The 21,159-nt window shown below is 38.0% G+C and overlaps 1 protein-coding gene across 1 annotated transcript in view; it reads right to left on the reverse strand.

The window, feature by feature from the left end:
• Positions 1 to 4,141: 4,141 nt before the first annotated feature.
• Positions 4,142 to 21,159, reverse strand: part of LOC145997230 (uncharacterized) — a 102,300-nt gene continuing 85,282 nt past the window's right edge. The window contains exon 5 of the mRNA XM_083134024.1: positions 4,142 to 6,180. Coding sequence (XP_082990150.1) covers positions 5,274 to 6,180 — 907 coding nt within the window. The 3' untranslated portion in view covers positions 4,142 to 5,273. The remainder of the gene's footprint in view (positions 6,181 to 21,159) is intronic.

Genomic DNA, 21,159 nt, shown 5'->3' on the forward strand with positions numbered 1-21,159 from the left:
GATACAAGTTGTTATGGTAGGATTCAAATTTAACAGGACAAGTCTCTACTGCGGTTATAGCATGGTCCTAAACCAAGTGAAATTTCAACTCCAACTTCGCGTTTTATTAGAGACCAATTCAGTCCCTCTTTTATCTTGTGATTTTAAACAAGACAACCCAACATCCAGGCTACTTCCTATTTATCAAATTACTGACAACTTTCAAACCTATAAAACAAAATATTCCCCTCTTACATTTTGTAATAAATACTTCAAAGGCATCACAATTCATAAAAAAACGGTATTCTTTCTTCTTCATAAATACGCAATTTATTTTGATTTCACATTTAGCCTCATCGCGACGATGAGGATGAGTGATGATATGGTAATTGAGGAAGTGACACTCACAAGGAACACCTATGCCAGGGACGGGATTGGAACCTGGAATCCCTAGCATCGTAGCACGCTGTGGTAACCACTACACCACGCATGTCGGCAAATTCGTAATTAAACATCCATATAATAAATGTTCTTGATTTGTTGGTCTTACGAGCATACATTCTTTTTAAGCCATTACTAGGAGGATAGTTTTAAATAAATATAATCGAATTCATACGAATGGTAAATCAGTTAATATTTTTTTTTATTCAATTTACCAATATGTTCTAATTACTTATATAAATATAACGAGAAATTAAAAAAAGTTTTGAAAATGAAGTTGCCTCAAGTAGGGATCGAAAGTAAGACCCTCACTACCACAAGCACCTGCCTTAACCAATACGCCATTTCGACAAACTTGAAAATTGTAACTCTTCTCGATCGTTTGTGTATCCTAACGGAGTTAGAAATAATCATGTCAAACACATGATATTTAATGCTGAATCTACTTATGTAGGTTTCATTGGGAACTCTGAACCGTCTCCTCAGTGATCATCAAATGATTGCCTTAGCAGTGTGTCAAGAATAACAATGCTGACTGCCCGCTTGAAGTCCCGGTTGAACTGCGAATACCCGCTAAAGTGAGGGTGTGTCATTAGTCCATGACAGCAGTTGGAAGCATGTGGATCTCGCCCAGCAAAGAACCAAACAGGGATGACGTCAGCACGTGCATTGAAAGCTTGGGTCCCAACATGTGGCAGGTCGGATAAGTGGGCATTCCTTGTCGCAGTGAGTCATGCCTGCCCACGCACATGTCTACCAATTAGGCCTAGTGTTTGGGCAAAAAGCGACAACATTAAAAATTTTCCTCCCCAAAGCCACGAGAAGGGAAACGGGAATGTCAACAATCGTTCTACGTTGTGATTGCACACCGGTTGCTACCCTGTCCTGGTGCCGGGAATAGTTGTGATATAAAATTTGGTTTCACAATCTGGAGCAAAGTAACACTAAAAGTGAGGCAGAAACTGAAGAAAACATACATCAGCTACAAAGGGGGTAAAATTCAATTTTTACAAAAAAAAAAGTTTTTATGAAGTCACTAGTGTTCGAATAGGGTAATTGTAACTGGGCGTAATGTTAAGAATGGGATCCGTACCTACGTGCATTGAATCTGGAATCCCTTGATTACCAGACAACGGCGTTGCCAGTAGGCCATTGGCTAAGCATCCATATACACGTGTACAAGGCAAATCAAAATTAGTAATTAGAAGCAAGGCCAATATCTCTCCCCCATGTGCTACATCATGAAATATTATCTAGCTAGCTGCAAAATATGGCATTCACAACAGAAACAGCAAGAGAAAGAGGCCAGCCACAACTAGCAAAAAGTCAACATTTCTGTTTCTTAATAATAAAAATATATAAAAAGATGTTCACATTTTAGTTACTCGACATAGCATGCCCACTGAAAAAAAAAAAGAAAAGTTGCCTTGGCAAATAAAGGGAATTAATTTTATAGTGAGGACTATGTTGTTCCTACTTATTATATTGAGACAAGTAAAACCAGTCATCAGAAAATAGATTTCTTGGAGCAGTATCAAAGGCTGCAATTAAGGAATTGTAGTTCGATACCCTGTGGAGGCACATGCCACGTACATAAAGTGGACTTCAACGCCAAACTGAAACAAACGAGCATATGTATGATGAAACAATATTTATATTTAACTCAAAATTTTCCAGTTAATTTCAGTGATTCTTCTTCAAGGAATATTGAACATTTCATCTTCAGTTGTATTTCACAACACATTTTTAGTTTTGATTATTGTAAGCAGCAAGTTTTAGCTGCAACACAATGAAGAAAATATAACGTGCTTTAAACTCAAAAATATGTACACTGTCAGAAGATCTGTGGGTGTCATTCTTTCTTTATATTCATCTTGCGACTTGAACAATAATAAAATATAATGCTACAATTGGTGTGACAACTTGTAATCAGGAGGTCCCATGTCCGATACTTGTTCAAGTCACATAGTGGTTCGCATCACACTTTAAAACACTGAAATACATAGACTAGTTTATTTGGGATTGACCGTAGAATAGCATATGCAAATAGGAAATAATAAATATGTTACAAGTTGGTAAAAAAAAAAGCGACCACTAGGAGAATCGAACCTATGATTTCAGCTTACAAAGCTGAGCTTCAACAGACATGGCCACAAACCACGGTGAGGAAAACCAAGCTATTCAGGTAGTTTCTACATAAGATATCATCTTTTCCTGTCCAGCTCGAAACTTTTGATGTCACTTCTCGTTAATTGCATTCATTTGATAGCAATATGCTTCATCAGATAGTGTTTGTATGCTGTGCACATTGCTGACAGAATATAAGTCCAGCTTGTGCATGAAAATGAATAAAGATGTTGGGAAGTCGTGCTTTTGTGAAAGTCAGTGTTTCGAACCCTAAATAATCATAGTCATCTAACTTCCGCCTACATAGCGGATTCTGCTATGTGACGACGAATCTTATGAACCAACGGCACATATATTGTATTATTTTTAAACTATTTATTTAAAAAAAAAAGTGTCATTATTCTGGAATCTACGGAGACATTCATTTAGCTGGTATGGATTATACGAGAGTAAACATTCTATATATGTGCTCTATTACGAAACCAACGTGCAAGTGTAAAAAAAAGGAAAGCCCAAGAATTTTACAAAAATTCTGTTTAGTGTTAAAGTTAAATGAGAGGAAAACCATTGACTTATTTTAATAGCCTTGATGACTGATGTGTGTGTGTGTGTGGGGGGGGGTCATCTCCTCTCATGTGCCCCCCCCCGGCTGTGACAAACACTTCTTGCTTTCGGATTTCCATTATTCTTCCCATCGCATATTCAGTCAGACTTTGCGATTCTGTTTGCCAAAGTGGATGGGAAAGGAGTTTACATATACTTGAATTCATCTCCTAGCTTAGGATAAAACTTTTTCCAAAATACAAAATATTTTCTTTTCTGCATCATTTTCAGGAATTACAACAGCACTATTTCCACCTTGCTTATTCTAATTACGTTTTTTTTTTTCGTTATTTAGTGTTGCTTTTCTTCCATTTTCGGCTACTCGCAAGGATGAAGAGAAACTCAAAAAGTACACCCATGCTCAGGCCAAATTCTGCGGATGTCGCATTCTAATGTATTGTTATAACTACTTCTTTATGAACGACAAAAATGCATTTTTTAAAATATATTTTTCACGAATTTTTCTCATTTACATTACTTTCGTAGTAGACGTGGACAGTCCAGTTAATTAATATTTACGCTGAAATCGTTCCATTCGCCCTTTTCTTTGAGTCTGAGCTACACACAATTCTCTTGATTTGTCTAAAATATTTGATAGCAAGCAACACTGCTGCTTTCCGTACACTTACTTCAGCTGTACTGCCGGACACGATCGCCTACGAAGCTGAACTGCAACTCAAACAATTGTGCCACATTTTATGAACAGGAGAGTACCAATAAGTGAAAGTTTGACACCAAGATCATGGACTATAAGGGGAGAAAGATTTGCAGAGTTTGGCAACTTTGAGTTTGGAGTGTTTCAAACACATGTTGCAATGCTGCTGCACATAAGTGTTTGTTCTGGTAATTTCTATTACATATTGCATACAAACAAGGTTTGTAAATCAAAGTAAATGAGCATGAATATTTTCAAGTTACAATTAAAATATTTTCACATTTTACTACAAATTGCTTTTGTAATCTCAAATGAATTTTCCAGCTTCCCTCAATGTTTCACTTTGTGTAAATCTTTTATTGCATTGACGGCATTAATGTGGAAGAATTCCCTCATGGATTCACAAATGGATTTTCAAGTTTCTACTTTAAATAAATCTCTTTTTGCACCTAGGGCACTCACATGGACGAATTCCGCCATTGATTCTCAAACATATTTTCAAGTGTCCACTAAGAGTAAATCTCTTCTTACACTAAGGGCACTCATGTGGACGAATTCCATCATGAATTCTCAAATGCTTTTTCAAGTCTCCACTACTAGTAAATCTCTCCTTGCACTGAGGGCACTCATGTGGACGAATTCAATCATGGAGTCTCAAATGCCTTTTCAAGTTTCCACTTAAAGTAAATCTCTTTTTGCACTGAGGGCATTCATATGGACGAATTCCATCATGGATTCTCAAATGTGTTTTCAAGTGTCCACTTACAGTAAATCTCCTCTTGCACTGAGGCACTCATGTGGACAAAATAGATCATGGATTATCAAATGCGTTTTCAAGCTTCCACTTTCAGTAAACCTCTTCTTGCACTGAGGGCACTCATGTGGACGAATTCCATCATGAATTCTCAAATGTGTTTTTAAGTGCTCACTTCTAGTAAACCTCTTCTTGCACTGAGGCAAGAATTCCGTCATGGATTCTCAAATGCGTTTTCAAGTTTCCACAACTAGTAAACCTCTTCTTACACTGAGGGCACTCATGTGGACGAATTGCATCATGGATTCTCAAATGCGTTTTTAAGTGTCCACTACTAGTAAATCTCTCCTTGCACTGAGGGCACTCATGTGGACGAATTCAATCATGGAGTCTCAAATGCCTATTCAAGTTTCCACTTAAAGTGTATCTCTTCTTGCACTGAGGGCATTCATGTGGACGAATTCCATCATGGATTCTCAAATGTGTTTTCAAGTGTCCACTTACAGTAAATCTCCTCTTGCACTGAGGGCACTCATGTGGACGAAATAGATCATGGATTATCAAATGCGTTTTCAAGCTTCCACTTTCAGTAAACCTCTTCTTGCACTGAGGGCACTCATGTGGACGAATTCCATCATGGATTCTCAAATGAGTTTTTAACTGCTCACTTCTAGTAAACCTCTTCTTGCACTGAGGGCACTCATGTGGAAGAATTCAATCATGGATTCTCAAATGCGTATTCAAGTTTCCACTACTAGTAAACCTCTTCTTGCACTGAGGGCATTCATATGGACGAATTCCAGCATGGATTCTCAAATGCCTTCTCAAGTCTCCACTTTGAGTAAACCTCTTCTTGCACTGAGAGCACTCATGTGCACGAATTCCATCATGGATTCTCAAATGCATTTTCAAGTTTCCACTTTGAGTAAACCTCTTCTTGCACTGAGGGCACTCATGTGGACGAATTCCAGCATGGATTCTCAAATGCGTTTTCAAGTTTCCAGTACTAGTAAACCTCTTCTTGCACTGAGGGCACTCATGTGGACGAATTCCATCATGGATTCTCAAATGCTTTCTCAAGTCTCCACTTTGAGTAAACCTCTTCTTGCACTGAGAGCACTCATGTGCACGAATTCCATCATGGATTCTCAAATGCGTTTTTAAGTGTCCACTTTGAGTAAACCTCTTCTTGCACTGAGGGCACTCATGTGGACGAATTCCAGCATGGATTCTCAAATGCGATTTTAAGTGTCCACTTTCAGTAAACCTCTTCTTACACTGAGGGCACTCATGTGGACGAATTCCATCATGGATTCTCAAATGCGTTTTCAAGTTTCCACTTTGAGTAAACCTCTTCTTACACTGAGGGCACTCATGTGGACGAATTCCATCATGGATACTCAAATGGTTTTTCAAGTGTTTGCTTTGAGTAAATTTCTTTTTGCACTGAGGGTACTCATGTGGACGAATTCCGACTGATTTCTCGATTGATTTTTTATTACATCTTACTGATTTGGATTCAATGGTTTGATGATTTTCAATATCTTCAATACACACGATTCCTGATGGTTTCCCACAATTTGTGATAAAATCAGATGACATTAAATTTCCATCTTTGTTCCTGAAACAAAACGTTTTAATATGCTGAATTAATTACAAGAAAATATCACATAACAAAGGCTACACCCTAAATTTTATGTTTGCACAAACATGTGTAATTGTATCTCACATTAGCATGTAAAACAATTTACACCGACAGACATTACTTCTTCTATCCTATTCTGCTTCACAGCAATTACTTACTTTACCATTCCCCAGCAACAGTGTATACTCTGGGCCATCTAGGTAATCTAAGGTGAAATAGTAGCACTTTTAGTTATTCCAGCACATGAATGATAAAGAAGTGTTCTCCAATATTGCGACTCATCTCTCAGGTAAGGAAGCCCTGGTTGCTTTGTCACAGAAAACAGGGAATATTGCTTCTCTGAGATGCTCATTCAGAGTCCTCTTTCAGGAGAGACACAGCTATATAACAAAGTTTAGCCTGGTTTTCGCCACTTTCTTTTCTTCAGAAAAACCCACAAAAGAAGTAAAAAATTGGGTTTTTGAGAACACTGAATATTATTGCTTCAAGTTCCTGTGAGGTTCTATAATAGTCAACAGTTTGAGAAAACTTGTACAATAAAGGCTTAGCAGGGCTTAAAATACTCAAAATAATTAATGTAGTACAAGCCAGTTGATTTTTTCAGAAAATATTTCTCAAATCATGCTAAAAATAAACATTTAACAGAAATAAGAACATATATCCAAGAAGCTTAAAAGAAAAGATAAAACGTTTGCATTGATTGTTGCAGTATAGCTGAACAGTTTATAATTTTGAAATGTAGTAGCACTTTCGTTATCAGTTACTTCCTATGTGGGGAAATAACGGTGATACATCATACCGGGTGTTTCAACAGAAACGAAGTGATTTCAAATGGCATTTTAAAATATTTATTAGAACTACACAAAAGAAAAAAAATACATAATCTGATAGAGAAAATCCAAAAGTTTAATGGAAAATATGTTCAAAATGTCCACCTCGGCAATTTATCACTTTTCTCACCCGGTTGCAATATACCTGACAAAGGTTTGCACGACTAACTTGTGCAGTACACTGTTAGGTGTTTGCTTGCATATCATCTAGTGATCGCAGTCCTCGTTTGAAAACTTCCTGCTTTAGGAAACCCCACAAGAAATAGTCACATGGGTTTAAATCAGGGCTAGTTCGAGGCCACTCTAAACCATTTTGAAAGAAATGTGTGTAGCGATTTGAAATCACACGATTGTTGAATTTTGAGTGAAGGAAGGTCAGGACAGGTTCAGTTGTATGTGTCCTAGCTCCGTCTTTCTGGAAGCATTTCTGACGAATTGGACAACGTTTCCGACAAAGACCAGGATACGTATTCCCCAGCCGGAACCGTCGTTGGACAGAAACAAGAAAGCGTGACTCAATAAACCAGGTCACCAACTGAATCTTCTGCTGGAGTGAAAGTCTCCTGTCCTCCAATACTGTACTACTGTACTACAAACACCTGACAAACACAGATAAAAAAATAAATTAAATTAAATTTTAGACTTTTGTCAATCATAAGATATACAAATTATTATTGTGAATACACTAAATATTTTTTTAGGGTCATTTGAATTCACGGCGTTTCTGTTGAAACACCTGGTAGTTTCACCTGTGACGATCGATCAACTGAATCAAAACATTATAAGGGAGAATCCAGTACATATTATTGAAATATCATGAAAGGAGAATAAAGTTAATTGTGATATAATTAAAATGGAATACTTTTAAAATTTTTTTTTCATTTCCCAAAATATAGTACACCTGGCGGCAAATGTAATGGTAGGAAAAAAATTTGTACAACCGAAAATAAGTTGGCAATGCTGCGCACACCGAGGCATTCGTGGTAAGATGCATCAGGAACATCAAGCAAAGTTTTCTCAATGCACAACTTCAGTACCAAAGGTCATGCATGCTACATGTCGATTGGCAACTTTCGGGAGCATGTTGTCTGTCTACACAATTCTCCTCAAATACCTGTTTGAGAATGATTTTGTGTTCACGTTTTCTCTTTACAACGTAGTTCTGACATTGCAGTAATCTTACATTAATTTTTTGTTCTTTGCTTTTACCATGACACGATTATATCGCAACTATGAGGATGGATGATAATTAGATTAAATTGATAAAGAAACACTACAGAGAGAGAACTCCCTGCCGAGACCAGGACTCGGAAGCAAGAGCCGGGAAGTTTAGTCACATTGTTCTAACTCTCGGATACGAGTTACCTTATAATTATATGTCATTGCTAAGGAGTATTTTCTTATATTCATGTGTAATAGCTGTTTCTGGATACTTGATTTATGGGTGGTATTAGATCGAAAATTAGTTCTTCGGGGACAATCCTCTTTCTGTTTGACAGGCGCTAGGGGGAGGCACATCTCGTTCATAACAGAGAAACATAAATCTTAGCATACAATTGAAGTGTGACGTGCAAAACACTATTATTATACTTACCAAGATGAGTTGGATATGGCAATTGTGACATGCAAGTTTCTTTTTCTCATTATATCTAAATTGTATCCTAATTGATAATCTCGAAACAACGAGATTGCAAAAATTCATAATGATTAAACTAAACAGGACCTACATTTTTTAAATATTAAATCCGGGTGATGGATTTTGTGCCTCAACAGGAAACAAAAATATACATACAATACTCATTCACTACCCTGTGACAGCTGTAAATTAGCTAAACTTGAAATGAAGACGTAATATTCATATTCATGATAAGAGAGAGTGGTAGGAGGTGCAGTAGGTAAACCAAATATGTAAGGAAAATGTGTAAGTTTCTACTGTATGTGAAAATTTTCCACCTCCATGGAGGTATGGTTAGCACAGCGCAGTACGACGACAGAGATTCCGGGTTCGAATACCGGTCTGGGCATTGTTTTTTGTTTGTCCATCTATCATATCGTCACTCATCTTCATCGTCGTGATTTCTCAAAGTGGCATAAAAACGACACTAAATACCAAAAATTAAAATGTATTTCAAAATTAGAAGCTCCTATTACACATCTATTATCCGGAGATCCTGCAACAAAGCAACTTATGATTAGTAACTAACTACCACAAATTTTGAAGAAGTATTATTTCAAGTCCACTTTGTGCATAAATAGGCAAATCGGGATGACAACTACAGTTTAGGTGGAATCTGAACCATTATGTGCCTCCACAAGGCATCGAACCGTGAACTCATTCCTTGCAATGAGGCGACGTTTTGACTGCACCATTGTGGAGGCTCTCTAATCAGTTACATCTGCATAGATTAGCACAAATTGATTTCAAACATATTTCACACACTAAATAGAATTAATTATCACCACAGACGGGAAATTAGTTTCAGGGAAAGTCGGAAATATGAGGAATATCTGTCGCACTTATTGTGTTGCTATTGCTCATAAAATAAGAAGCATTTCATATCCATGCCACAGTCTATTGTCACTATTGACTGAAGAAACAACAACTTTCAAACTCGGAAACCAACACCGAAGGTTCTTTTTCTGTCATTTCAAGTCAATGTTCTACCACTCTCGGTTAATCGCAATGATAAAGATTAAAGATATGATAGATGGAAGTGGAATGAAAACAATGACACATCCATACTTTGTGGTCCAGGATCTTCCTCTTGACTTCGAAGCGTGTGCGCTAACCAATTAGCCATGCGGTTGGCCATTTCATGATTGTCAGTTCACCAAATTAATCTATTCGCCATTCAACATCCAGAGGTAGAAAAGCAGCAGAAGATAAAAAAAAAAAAAAAAAAAAAAAAAAATCACTTATCATCAACCAGCAATTTCATGCTGACCAAATCAACACACCAACTTTTTATGGCATTCGTATTGCACATTGGATTTGAGGATTAAAAATCGTCCATTTATTGGCTCAACTCGACGCAATTCAGGTGCCTTATCAAAAGCTCCCTGGAGCATGCAGGGTTTCCAATTGATCATAGTCAAAGATCTGCGACAATATTACTACTACTACTACTACTAATAATAATAATAATTTGAATTGTTATTTCCATGCAGCATGGAGAAAAGCACAGCATTCCAAACACACGTGTCATTCAGAGCGAATGCCTTCAAAATAAACATGAATTCCTGATAATAAAATATGAGGGCACCTTTGATTTAAAAGAGAAAAAAGTTGTTTTGTATCTCAACTGCATCAAATGTTCAATGCACATGTATTGTTTGTTTGTTTGTTTTGTGTGTGTGTGTGTGTGTGTGTGTGTGTGTGTGTGTGTGTGTGCGTGCGTGCGTGCGTGCGTGCGTGCGTGCGTGCATGTGTGTGTGTGTGTGTGTGTGTAGCATCATACTGGTGTGAAACAATATCTGTAGGATCAGTATCGTGTACGAAAATAAGATTATCTTTACGTGTGCGTGTGAATTGGAACGCAGTGTTGTGCATTCAATATGGCACCTCCGAAGAAGCAGGCATCGGCAGGCAGCCTGCCCCTTGCCGTCAAGGAATGCTTTTCCCCCAACTTGCTGAAACAAGTGACGGAAGAGGTGAAGTCAGTGGTGCAATCCCCTGACATTTTATGGATGATCAAGGATTGCCACATAGACTCAATCACCAAAGCAGTGGTGGCTCGTCTACAAGATCTCCTCGACTTCAACCAAGAGAAAGTTCACCAGTTCGAGGAAGAATGAATAAAGCCAAGAGGTCAAGAAACAGCTGGTGAAATTAGAAGAAAAGGTAGTGGATCTCGAGCAGTATCAGAGGAGGAACGGTATCCGGATCTTCGAGATTCCGGAGCCCTGAATGGAAACACAGATAATGTTGCTTTCTCCCAGCTAGCAGTGAAATTGGAGTCATCAGAAATATGCAGGAGCCACAGGATAGGGGCCGAATCTGAAGGTAAGATCAGCCCAATCATTGTTAAATTTACAAACTATCATTCCCGGCCCAGAGTTTTCAACTCCAAGAAAAAGCTCAAAGGTAGTAGAATATCCATCAAAGAAGACTTGTGCTTCTCCAGATTGCAGCTCTACAGGCAGACAATCAAGAAATTTGGTATGAAGTGTGTTTGGACATTCGATGGCCGCATTGTGGTTAAAAGAAACAATGTCAGGCACTACGTCACAACTTTTGATGAACTTGGTTGCCTCTAACACAAATCACAGTGATTGTTTGCTGGGAACATTGCTATTCAACTGCCTTTTAGTTTGAGTCATTCTAGAATGTTTTATATTTTTTTCATTTTTCATTTTTTTCTTAAATTTAAATTTTCATTGTAAAAATTGGAGGTGTCTTTAAGTAGCTATTTATTCTATCATATCATCTACCTCATATATGGAAATGTCTAAATTTCACCCTCACATTCTCAAATTTTAACACCGCTTACTTTTACCAACTCACCCCCCAAGTCCGTACTTATCTTCCGTGGTCCCCCCCAGATGCACTGAACAAACATCATGAAGACAGTTTACGAATGGCCCCATAGTTGATACTGAGTTTCCAACACTTGCAGTCACAGCCAGGTCATTCACATCTGCAACAAATGGCTGATTCTTCACCCAAGTAGCTAGCTTGGAAGACACCCCCTCCCCGACTGCTGGCCCACATTTCAAGGGGCCGACAGCTTTGAAGCAAGTGCTTTTGAGGTTGTATCCTACCCTGCCAGATGTCTAGCTCGCAGAGGGGGTAGGCCACATTCACGTCTGCTACCTGAACGTTCAGTCCCTCGACAAAAAATTCACGGAATTATCCGCATCCGAAATCACAAAATTCCATGTTATCGCATTGAGCGAAACGTGGCTGCAGTAATCTATTCCTGACCCTCTATACTGCATTCCTAATTTCCATCTCTTTAGAAATGACTGAGACACCCGGGGAGGTGGTACAGCTATTTTCGTTAAGAACAACATTCTTGCGTAATTTCGGTCAATGAAAGTGACCTTGAAGGACTATGGGTGCGAGTCTCGTGTCCAAAAACAAATAAAAGTGTTATCGTAGGTTGCAGATATAGATCTCCTAGCGGATCCGTTGGAAAAGAGTGCAAAATCTTGCAAAGGATGATCAGTAGCTTACCACCGAGCCATCTATCAATATTCCTTGGAGATATGAACGTAAATTTGATGAAAGATGACAAAGACTCAGATACATTATTGGAAACGTTATCCCTCCTAGGACACAAACAACTCGTTGCTCTGCCTACAAGAATTACGTGGACATCGGAATCGTTAATCCACCACATATATTCCTCGAACCCTCACTTGCACACAGTTACATGAACCGTCTATGAGGACATGAGTGACCATTTTCTCGTTTACACCACACTCAAAATTAATGTAATGCACATGCCAAGGAAGCTAATTACTACCCGTAAAATTAAAAAAATATACGAACCAAATTTTTTCACCTTCACGTCCTCTCTTCCATTCTATGCAAGTACATCTCCCGACTTCACCATAGACGACAAGGTGAGTCATCTGCAGTCTCTCATTTCGAATGCACTCGACGAATTTGCTCCCTTGAAAACTCTCGGGGTGAGAGAAAGCAGGAAGCCCTGGATTACCCCTCAAATTATTAAATTAATATCACAGAAGTACCGCTTGTTCAAGAAAGCGGTGGATCCTTCTTGTGACTATCCGTGGGAGCAATAAAAATCTTTTAGAAATCATTGCACAACAATTACTAGGCAGGCAAAAGTAAATCACTACAAAGATATGGTGAACCAGACCACTAGCAATAACAACTGCAAATGAAAGGTTATCAATGAGATCACGGGTAGAGAATTCTAAAACTACAATTAATCATTTACTAGTCGACAATGTCCTCCTAACGAGCCCATCAACATAGCTTATTATTTAAATATTCATTTTTCTAATATCTGCAAAGCATTGGTGCACGTTAATCCTCGCAATTCGAACATAAATATTCTAAGAGAAGACCCCAATTCAGCTGTTGTCCAACAAATTGAAGAATTCACATTAAAATCTGTTAAGGTCGAAGAAGTTTTGGAAATTCTTAATAAATTAAACGTAAAAAAGCAAGACGTTTCGATGGCATTCCCAACAACGTTCTGGTGGTGTTGGCCCCACTTATAGCAGAGCCCCTCGCAGACATAAAAAACACGTTCTTCAAACGTGGCCAATTTCCAACGAGATGGAAGCACTCTATAATAACTACAATTCACAAATCTGGATCTCCTACACTAGCGTGTAACAAAGGGCCAATTTCCTTAATCCCAACTTTAAGCCGAGTTATGGCAAAAGTATTAGTGAAGTAACTGTTCCTGGAAGTCAACAATCTGATGTCTGATTGACAGTATGGATTTAGGAAGGATGTATCCTCGGAATTATTATTACTTAGTCTAATTAATGAATGGCGCGAGACACTGGACAAAAAAAGCAGTTTCCTAGTTGGATTAATTTCCCTGGACATATGCAAAGCCTTCAATACCGTTGATCACAAATTGCTAACAGAAAAATTAAAAACAGATTTGGTTTCAATAGCAAAACAAATCTCTGGATGGATGTCTTCTCGCGAATAGATAAATTTCAACGAAAGTAGGATGTTCACTTTCCACCGAGCAGTCAGTGTCCTCAGGCATTCCACAAGGTTCTATACTTGGCCCAAAATTATTCAACCTATTTATGGACAATATCACACTAATAAATTCAGATTTGTCGATTACTCTATATGCAGATGACTGCCTTCTCATCCATGTTGGAGAAACGTAGCAGGATGTAAAGGAGAAAATGGAAAACTCATTCCCCAAAGTACTAAATTGGTACAACATCAACATCCTGAAGCTTAACGTTGCAAAATGAAGGCTATGGTGCTTCACACTGGTAAGGAAATCCCGGCTCACACGATAGAAATTACCCTTAATGATGCCAGAGCACCTTTGAGCAATAATTTAAAGTATCTAGGAATCAGTATAGATGCCCAGCTAAATTTTAATCTCCAAATAAATAACTACAGAGGTTGATCGGGTTTTATCTGACCGATATGTAAAGTGTACTTACCCTAGGAAAAGCCATGTCGCCACCACCGGTTGTGTTCTATGGGACCACCAGCATTATGGACTATTGCCAGACATCGCAATTTCCACTGCAACAAACTACGTTTGAGCACAGGCATAGAAATTGCTTGCCATTTCTCCTTACAGGTTTTCCATAGGCCTGTGAGTGTGTGGGGGCGGAGATGTTGTAGACATCGTCTTAACAGCCCAAATGCGCAGAAATCTATTCAACTGGCATCAGGGCTTCTGACAGAAATGTCATGAAAGGGAATAACATGGATTCCTGTTTCCTGCTCCATGTCCTGATAAAACCAGAGGGATGATCTAGCAGTGTGGCTGAACGCTTTGTCCATGTGGATCTGCACTTGTTTCTTGTTTCTTGTTGACTTTGTATTGTGCCTGGCCACAATATCTTTAGCTGTGGTCACTCCGATGGTTAAACTATTTTCCCGACACTGTTTCACTATTCGGTTGTAAGAAAAATGTACATGGAAAAGAGCCATGGTGTACCCTTCCCAATAATGGTTAATTTTCGGCAGCATTTCACTAGCACGAACACGACGCTCCGGCAACTGCGACCTCAGACACAACACTTGTTTCATGGCCGATTTCAAGTTTCTGGCGCAACTACACACGTGGCAGCAGCATTGCCAAATCGGTTGGATATAGCCTGATCAGCCTCTGTATATTCGTAAAATCTATCACCATGTTTACATATTTCGAAAAATTCATAAATATCTCAATAGAAATCTTAGTAGACATTTCTATCTTTCCTTTATCCGTCCCGTATTCGAGTATGGTGCTAGTCTTATTTATGGCGGTAACTTAACTCATCTGAAGAAACTTGAAACATTTCAAAACAATTGCTTAAGAACTATTCACATGCACCCCCAAGAAAATAATTCTCAACAATTGCGCAAGATTTACAACATACCCACAGTCACTTTGTGAATACATTACATCTACCTGAATAAGGTATTCCATAGTATACATAACAAATCATCTCCATTGCATAATAGGATTAAGCTCTGCTCTGAGTTCAGTACCCGAAACACCAGATCGTCCTTACATAGAGACCTAGTAATCCCCAAACCTAACAAAACCACATGTGGCCAGAAGCCCTTCTCGTACCTAGCAGCGGTAACCTGGAATTCACTCCCGACGAAGATCAAACTCAGTACCAGCAAAGGCAGTTCTGTCGTCTTCAACGTTCACATGCCTATAAATTCTAACTCCATTAACATTATTTTCAGTGCTTCACCCCCCCCCCCTCAACACCATTCCCACCACACGCATATGTTTTAAAATTTTCATCCATGTACTTCGAACATTAATTTCATACACACTCATACCCAAACCCACACACACTTACATTTTCCTTTCTTCTAAATGTGTATAACTCTCAAACTTTCTTTATTTCATTGCTACTATAGAACACTTTATATACTCATGTAAATTCCGTGGCTGCGGTGGCATAGTCGGTAGTCGGTAACGCATCTGACTACCATGCTAAAGGTCCTGGGTTTGATCCACAGCCAGTTCAAATCCGGGAACTTTTCTAACATTGGAAGTGGCCCCGGCGCCCACCTAGCATCGAATAACATGGGTATCTGGGGGAAACCAGGGGGAGGGAGGGTAAAGATCACATCACCCCCACTCACGACCCGATCAAGGAAGTGTGTGGCGTTACCCCCCCACCCCTATACACCATCATGGCATAGTGCTAAGCACAGGGGAACACTTTACCTTTTTACCTTTTACCATGTAAATTCATCTCATTTTCCTTAGATGTAGCTTTTGTATATTTATTACCACATAGGGCATCAAATCATTACTTGTATTAATATTGTTCTAAATGAAATGTTGTATGGCTTAATTGTAACCCTATTGAGATAATAAATAATAATAATAATAACAAGAATACACAGCGACCATTCCACCTTCCCACTGTTTACACTGGCATGTTTAAATTTCTGATTTCAATCGACAATAACATTAACTATTGTAAAATATTTTGTTGGTAAGAACAGCGAGGCATTCCAGATGTGAATTATCGGGAACATTTATGCGGGGACAAGAGGTAAAAAATTTCAACAAATTCCGGGAATCGAACCCTGATCGCCCGCATGGTTGTCAGATGGCCTACCAACCAGACCATCACATCTCCTTGGATGAGTTCTATACTTTGATTATTTCAATATATTTTCTTGCATTTATGGATTTTCTTCACACTTAAAATGTCTCACCTCATTGACTAGACAATTATTTTTATCAAAGAAACAAACGTGCTCCTAGAATTTGTAAATATCCATTGACTAGAAAGTAATTTCATTTTATTGCATTCATAAATACTATATTTATGTAGATCCCTACTACTTAATGGTAGTGGTGGTATTAGTAGTATTATTTGTAGTAATTCAACTATTTAGTTAGTTATAAGTATTAATGATTATTATTATTATTTAATTACAGTTAATAAAACAACTTGAATTTGGAGAAAGCTTTAGAAATAACACCAACCTTGATGAAATCCTGGGTACGCTACTGCTTGCTTCCGAGTTCGAGTCCTGGTCTTGGCATGGAGTTCTATCTCTGTACTGTTCCTTTATCAACTAAATCTAATTATCATCCATCCTCATAGTTGCGATAAATTGTAAATGTGTCATGATAAAAGCAAAACAATATTGTAAGATTACTGCATGTCAGATCTACGTTGGAGAGAAAAAACGTGAACACAAGATTCATTTATAAACAGGCATTTGAGGAGAACTGTGTAGACAGACAACATGCTCCCGAAAGTTGCCAATCAATGTGTGGCATGACCTTCGGTACTGAAGTTGTGCATTGAGAAAACTTTGCTTGAGGCTCCTGAAGCAAATTATTACGAATGTCTCGGTGTGCGCAGCATTGCCAACTTATTTTCGGCAGTGGAAATTCTTTCTCTACCATTACATTTGTGGCCGGGTGTACATGTGTAAACGCTTCCATGTTCTGTTTTCTTTCCATTTGGCATGGACTGAGACAGTGACTCTACCTCTCCCTACTCCAATCCCATGGAAGATTCATTTTCATTGATTCAATGTAATGGGTTCTTTGCCTATGTAGGAAAAATATTATCTATGGTTAGGAGCTCTAAAACCACGTAATTCATGAGTACATGTTGAGTCCATTTTTAAGGCTACCTGACAAATTTGCTTCCTCGAATCATGTGATTTTAGTTCGATTCCACAGCCACTTCCCATTGTGTGCCGTGTCGTATTTTTCTTGCCAATCCAAGGCTAATTCCAGTCAATTGGCCAGATTTTCAAAGCCACTCAACTCATCCTACCTCTCAAGATGAGGTTCGTAGTCTTTTACAACCAAAAAATTGTGGTTTGCTCCCTTCTACGATGCTGCTTGTTGTTTGATTGCTTTTGCCTACATTATTACAAGTAAGGCAATGCATTTTATTTGAAAAATCGGCACTATTTTTGGTTGCAAAAGATGACCAAACCCAAGTAAACAAATTGCTGGGGTATATCATAGATACGGATGTTTTGTTTCAACCCCCCTTCAACTCAGAAGCAAGAAAGTAGGGATGTGCCGAAGCCGATTACAGATGTATGAAAATCAGCCAAAATTGACACATCGGCATCGGTATCGGAATCGGCAAAAATCTAGATTATACTAGAGTTTTTACCTTCTAATAAGGTTTATATTCTAGTTTTGTAAGATTTATTGAAAATTTGGTTATGATTCGTCATTACTGTAGAGTTTTTGTAATAAAATTATTGCAAACTCATACAGAGGATCAACCTAACTATAAATCGGAAATAAAACAGTACATTCCTGAACCAGGATCTACTGTTGTATTGGAAATTCAAAAATGAATATTAAAACCTGAAGCAAGTCCTGAGGAAATACTTGGGCATACCTGCTGCATCAGTATTCAGTGATTGAGTGTTCAGTGTTGCTGAACAGATTTGTGATAAGAGAAGAAGTAGGTTACTTCCTGAAGTGCTTCCAAATCTCGTGTTTCTGAAGTTCAATCTGGCAGAACAGGAATTCATTTTGCATTTCAAAGAACTGCTTGTGTACTAATGTTTAATCTCTTGAGAATCAATGTTCTTCATAAAGGTTCACATAACATTTTGTAGATGCAAATGTACATTCGCATCTCTTGAGAATATGTATGTATATACATATGATATGAATAGAAATGTACATAGCAAATTTATTTTTGTCATGCTGAAAATAACATTCCATTTCTGTTTAATAATCTTATGTATCGGAATCGGTTAAATGTCGGCAACGGTATCGGTTCCAAAAATTATCAGCGAGTACATCGGCATCGGTAAATTTTCAGCTTCGTCACATCCCTACAAGAAAAGGTTTGTTTAGAAAATAGTATTTGATGGCGTATGCTAACCTTAGCCCCCAAGTTCAAAATGGTAATGCTTAGCAGAGAGAAGGCTATTTGCCCGAGTCTTAGAGATAATTGGCCTGAACTGAAGGGGTGAAGTCCTTCTGAACACCCCCCCCCCAAGCATAATCTATTTATTCAATAAGAAATGAAAATGTTCAATTTAGCTTACATTAGATTGTGCGAAGGCTAAAACTGACATGACGTGTTTCCTCTTCTTATTGTTGACACACATTAGATACATTTAAGATTATAGCAGTGTACACATAACCAAACAGTGACATAAATCTATTTGAAGATATAAACATAGATCTTCTAAAACAAGACACAAACAGTGCTCATTGCTTGGATAACTTGAAGTCAAAAAACCTAACTCAAATAATCCATGAACTAACTCGAATAACAGAAAGTACAGAAACCCTAATTGACCATACAATCAAATCACATTAAAGCTTGAAGTCCTACATATGCTTATCTCTGACCATCTCTCTCTCAAAAAATTACAATACAAGGAAAAAGGTTAGAATATTCAAAAAGTTTTCACAATAAAATGTAGGGAGGGATATATGTGAGCAAAATATAGAATATCTAAAATACATCTTACATTAGGAAAATTGGGGACCTTTACCAACTAACTGACACGAATGATATCTGGGAATTGCTAATACGCCACTTAACATATTATTTAAATGTAGCTTATCCCAAAACAACAAAAATAATATACGAGTTATTCCATGTCAAATCAAAACAGATATGTGCAATTTCCAACTTGACCATCTCCGATTTTCATGAAATTTGGGGAGTTGAAACTGTGCATGCAACTTAGTAATTATGAAAATTTTTAGTTTTGTTTGTCTTGTAATTGTTAAATTAGGTCAAAGTTCGCATAAATTGCCCTTTTTCAGCCCGTTTAGCTGTACTAAATGTGCTGTAACTCCACCCTTATTTCGCCTACAAAGTTCAAATAAAGCTTATTGTACAGGGAATTTAACAAGCTTTCTAGTGATATATAACAAGCCTACCTTTGGATAAAAATATAATTTTGTCACGTGACCTTGACCTTTGACCTTGACCTTTGACCTTGAATATCTCAAAACAACTCATCACCAAAAATCGTGAAAAAAAGATATATTTGGTCTCTCAAGGTATACTCTAAAACATATCAAAAAATCATTCTGGGACTGCAATGTGATCAGAAGATACAAAATAATATGTGACTGATAAAAGCCTCATTACATGAACTACGACGAGTCAAAAGTCCCTTAACACCTCCTACAAAATGTAGAGGAGGTATCCTGGTCATGAGAGAAATAGGATAGGAACAAGGAGATCCCTAGCTGTGTGTGTCTAGCACAAGTACGACATATTGTTTACCACCATATTGAATTCAACGCAAAATTTTCAAAGGAAAGGAGGTGATGTGAAATCTAAAATCAGGCTAGAATTTCACGAGAAATGAAGTGACAAAGGTGTTTCCAACGTATCGTTAGCCAGCAAAAAGTTATTACTGCATGCTTGTAACCATTTTCTCCTTTTCGAGGTGTTAAAAACACAGCATTAGAATGCTCCTATCATGTTAGGAACTCATCGAGATCATGCTTACATCTCGGAAGAGAAAGAAGTAAACACACCATTGCATATGATTTTAATCAGCGACATTCACCAAATAGTTGAGAAGAATATTGGGAAAAGTATCTCAAACAATAACATGACACTTCCGTGGAAATGAAAAATTCTTCAGTGACGAAGCTAATTTTTATGTTCACAGTGAAGGTAATAAAAATAATATTCAATACCTGTGATTTGATAATCTACAGTAGAAAGATTCCAGCCGAATGGTTGTTGCTGTTAAACTAATGATGTGGTATAGTGTATGGAGAACGGGAATGGTTGGTCCGTATTCAACAACGGAAACTTAAATTGTGAGGACTTCTTGGATTTGTTAAGTAAACAGGGTTTTCATTCTTGTTTACGGGATATGGCACTTTTCCAGAGTTTTTAAACAGTACAGAGTGTGACATAGTGGCAATTTCTTCATGGTAAATTTCTAGGTAGATCGATGGTTCTATTAAAAGGCCTGTACACAGGCCCATAGCCAGCCAGGAGCCCCCCCCCCCCCCTGAAACTGCCGGAAGCTCCCTTGACATTATATAAAACTATTTTGTACTGTATAATTTGATTGCAGTGAAGAGTGAAAATGTAGACAGCAGATATTATTTTGATCACAACTTTGGTGAAGGATAAATTCACAGAGCATGAACAGCAGCTATTACATTCGTTCATCTTATTTATAAGAAGAAGTCTAAGTAGCGGCAAGTATTTAGGAGATTCTCTTCTCTAGACTTCAGAAAGTTCCTTCACAGAGGAGCTTCTTTATCTGTACCTTTGTTGCCCCTGTTGAGACTTCCCATTTACACAGAAATTTGTGACTTAGACATCATTATTCAAATCCCCTTCATATCTGCATCAAATGTCAACAGCTCCCAAGTTTTGGGAACGAAGGGGAGTTTAATTGCTTCAGCCGGGGGATCGAATGTACGCTAGGCAGTGTGATTGAATACTGTCCATGTTTTCTTGTGTGATATAAATATCTGTATCAGGCCTCCTA

Source organism: Lepisma saccharinum, chromosome 13 (genome assembly GCF_977018435.1).
Source record: "Lepisma saccharinum chromosome 13, izLepSacc3.1, whole genome shotgun sequence".
Classification (NCBI taxonomy): domain Eukaryota; kingdom Metazoa; phylum Arthropoda; class Insecta; order Zygentoma; family Lepismatidae; genus Lepisma; species Lepisma saccharinum.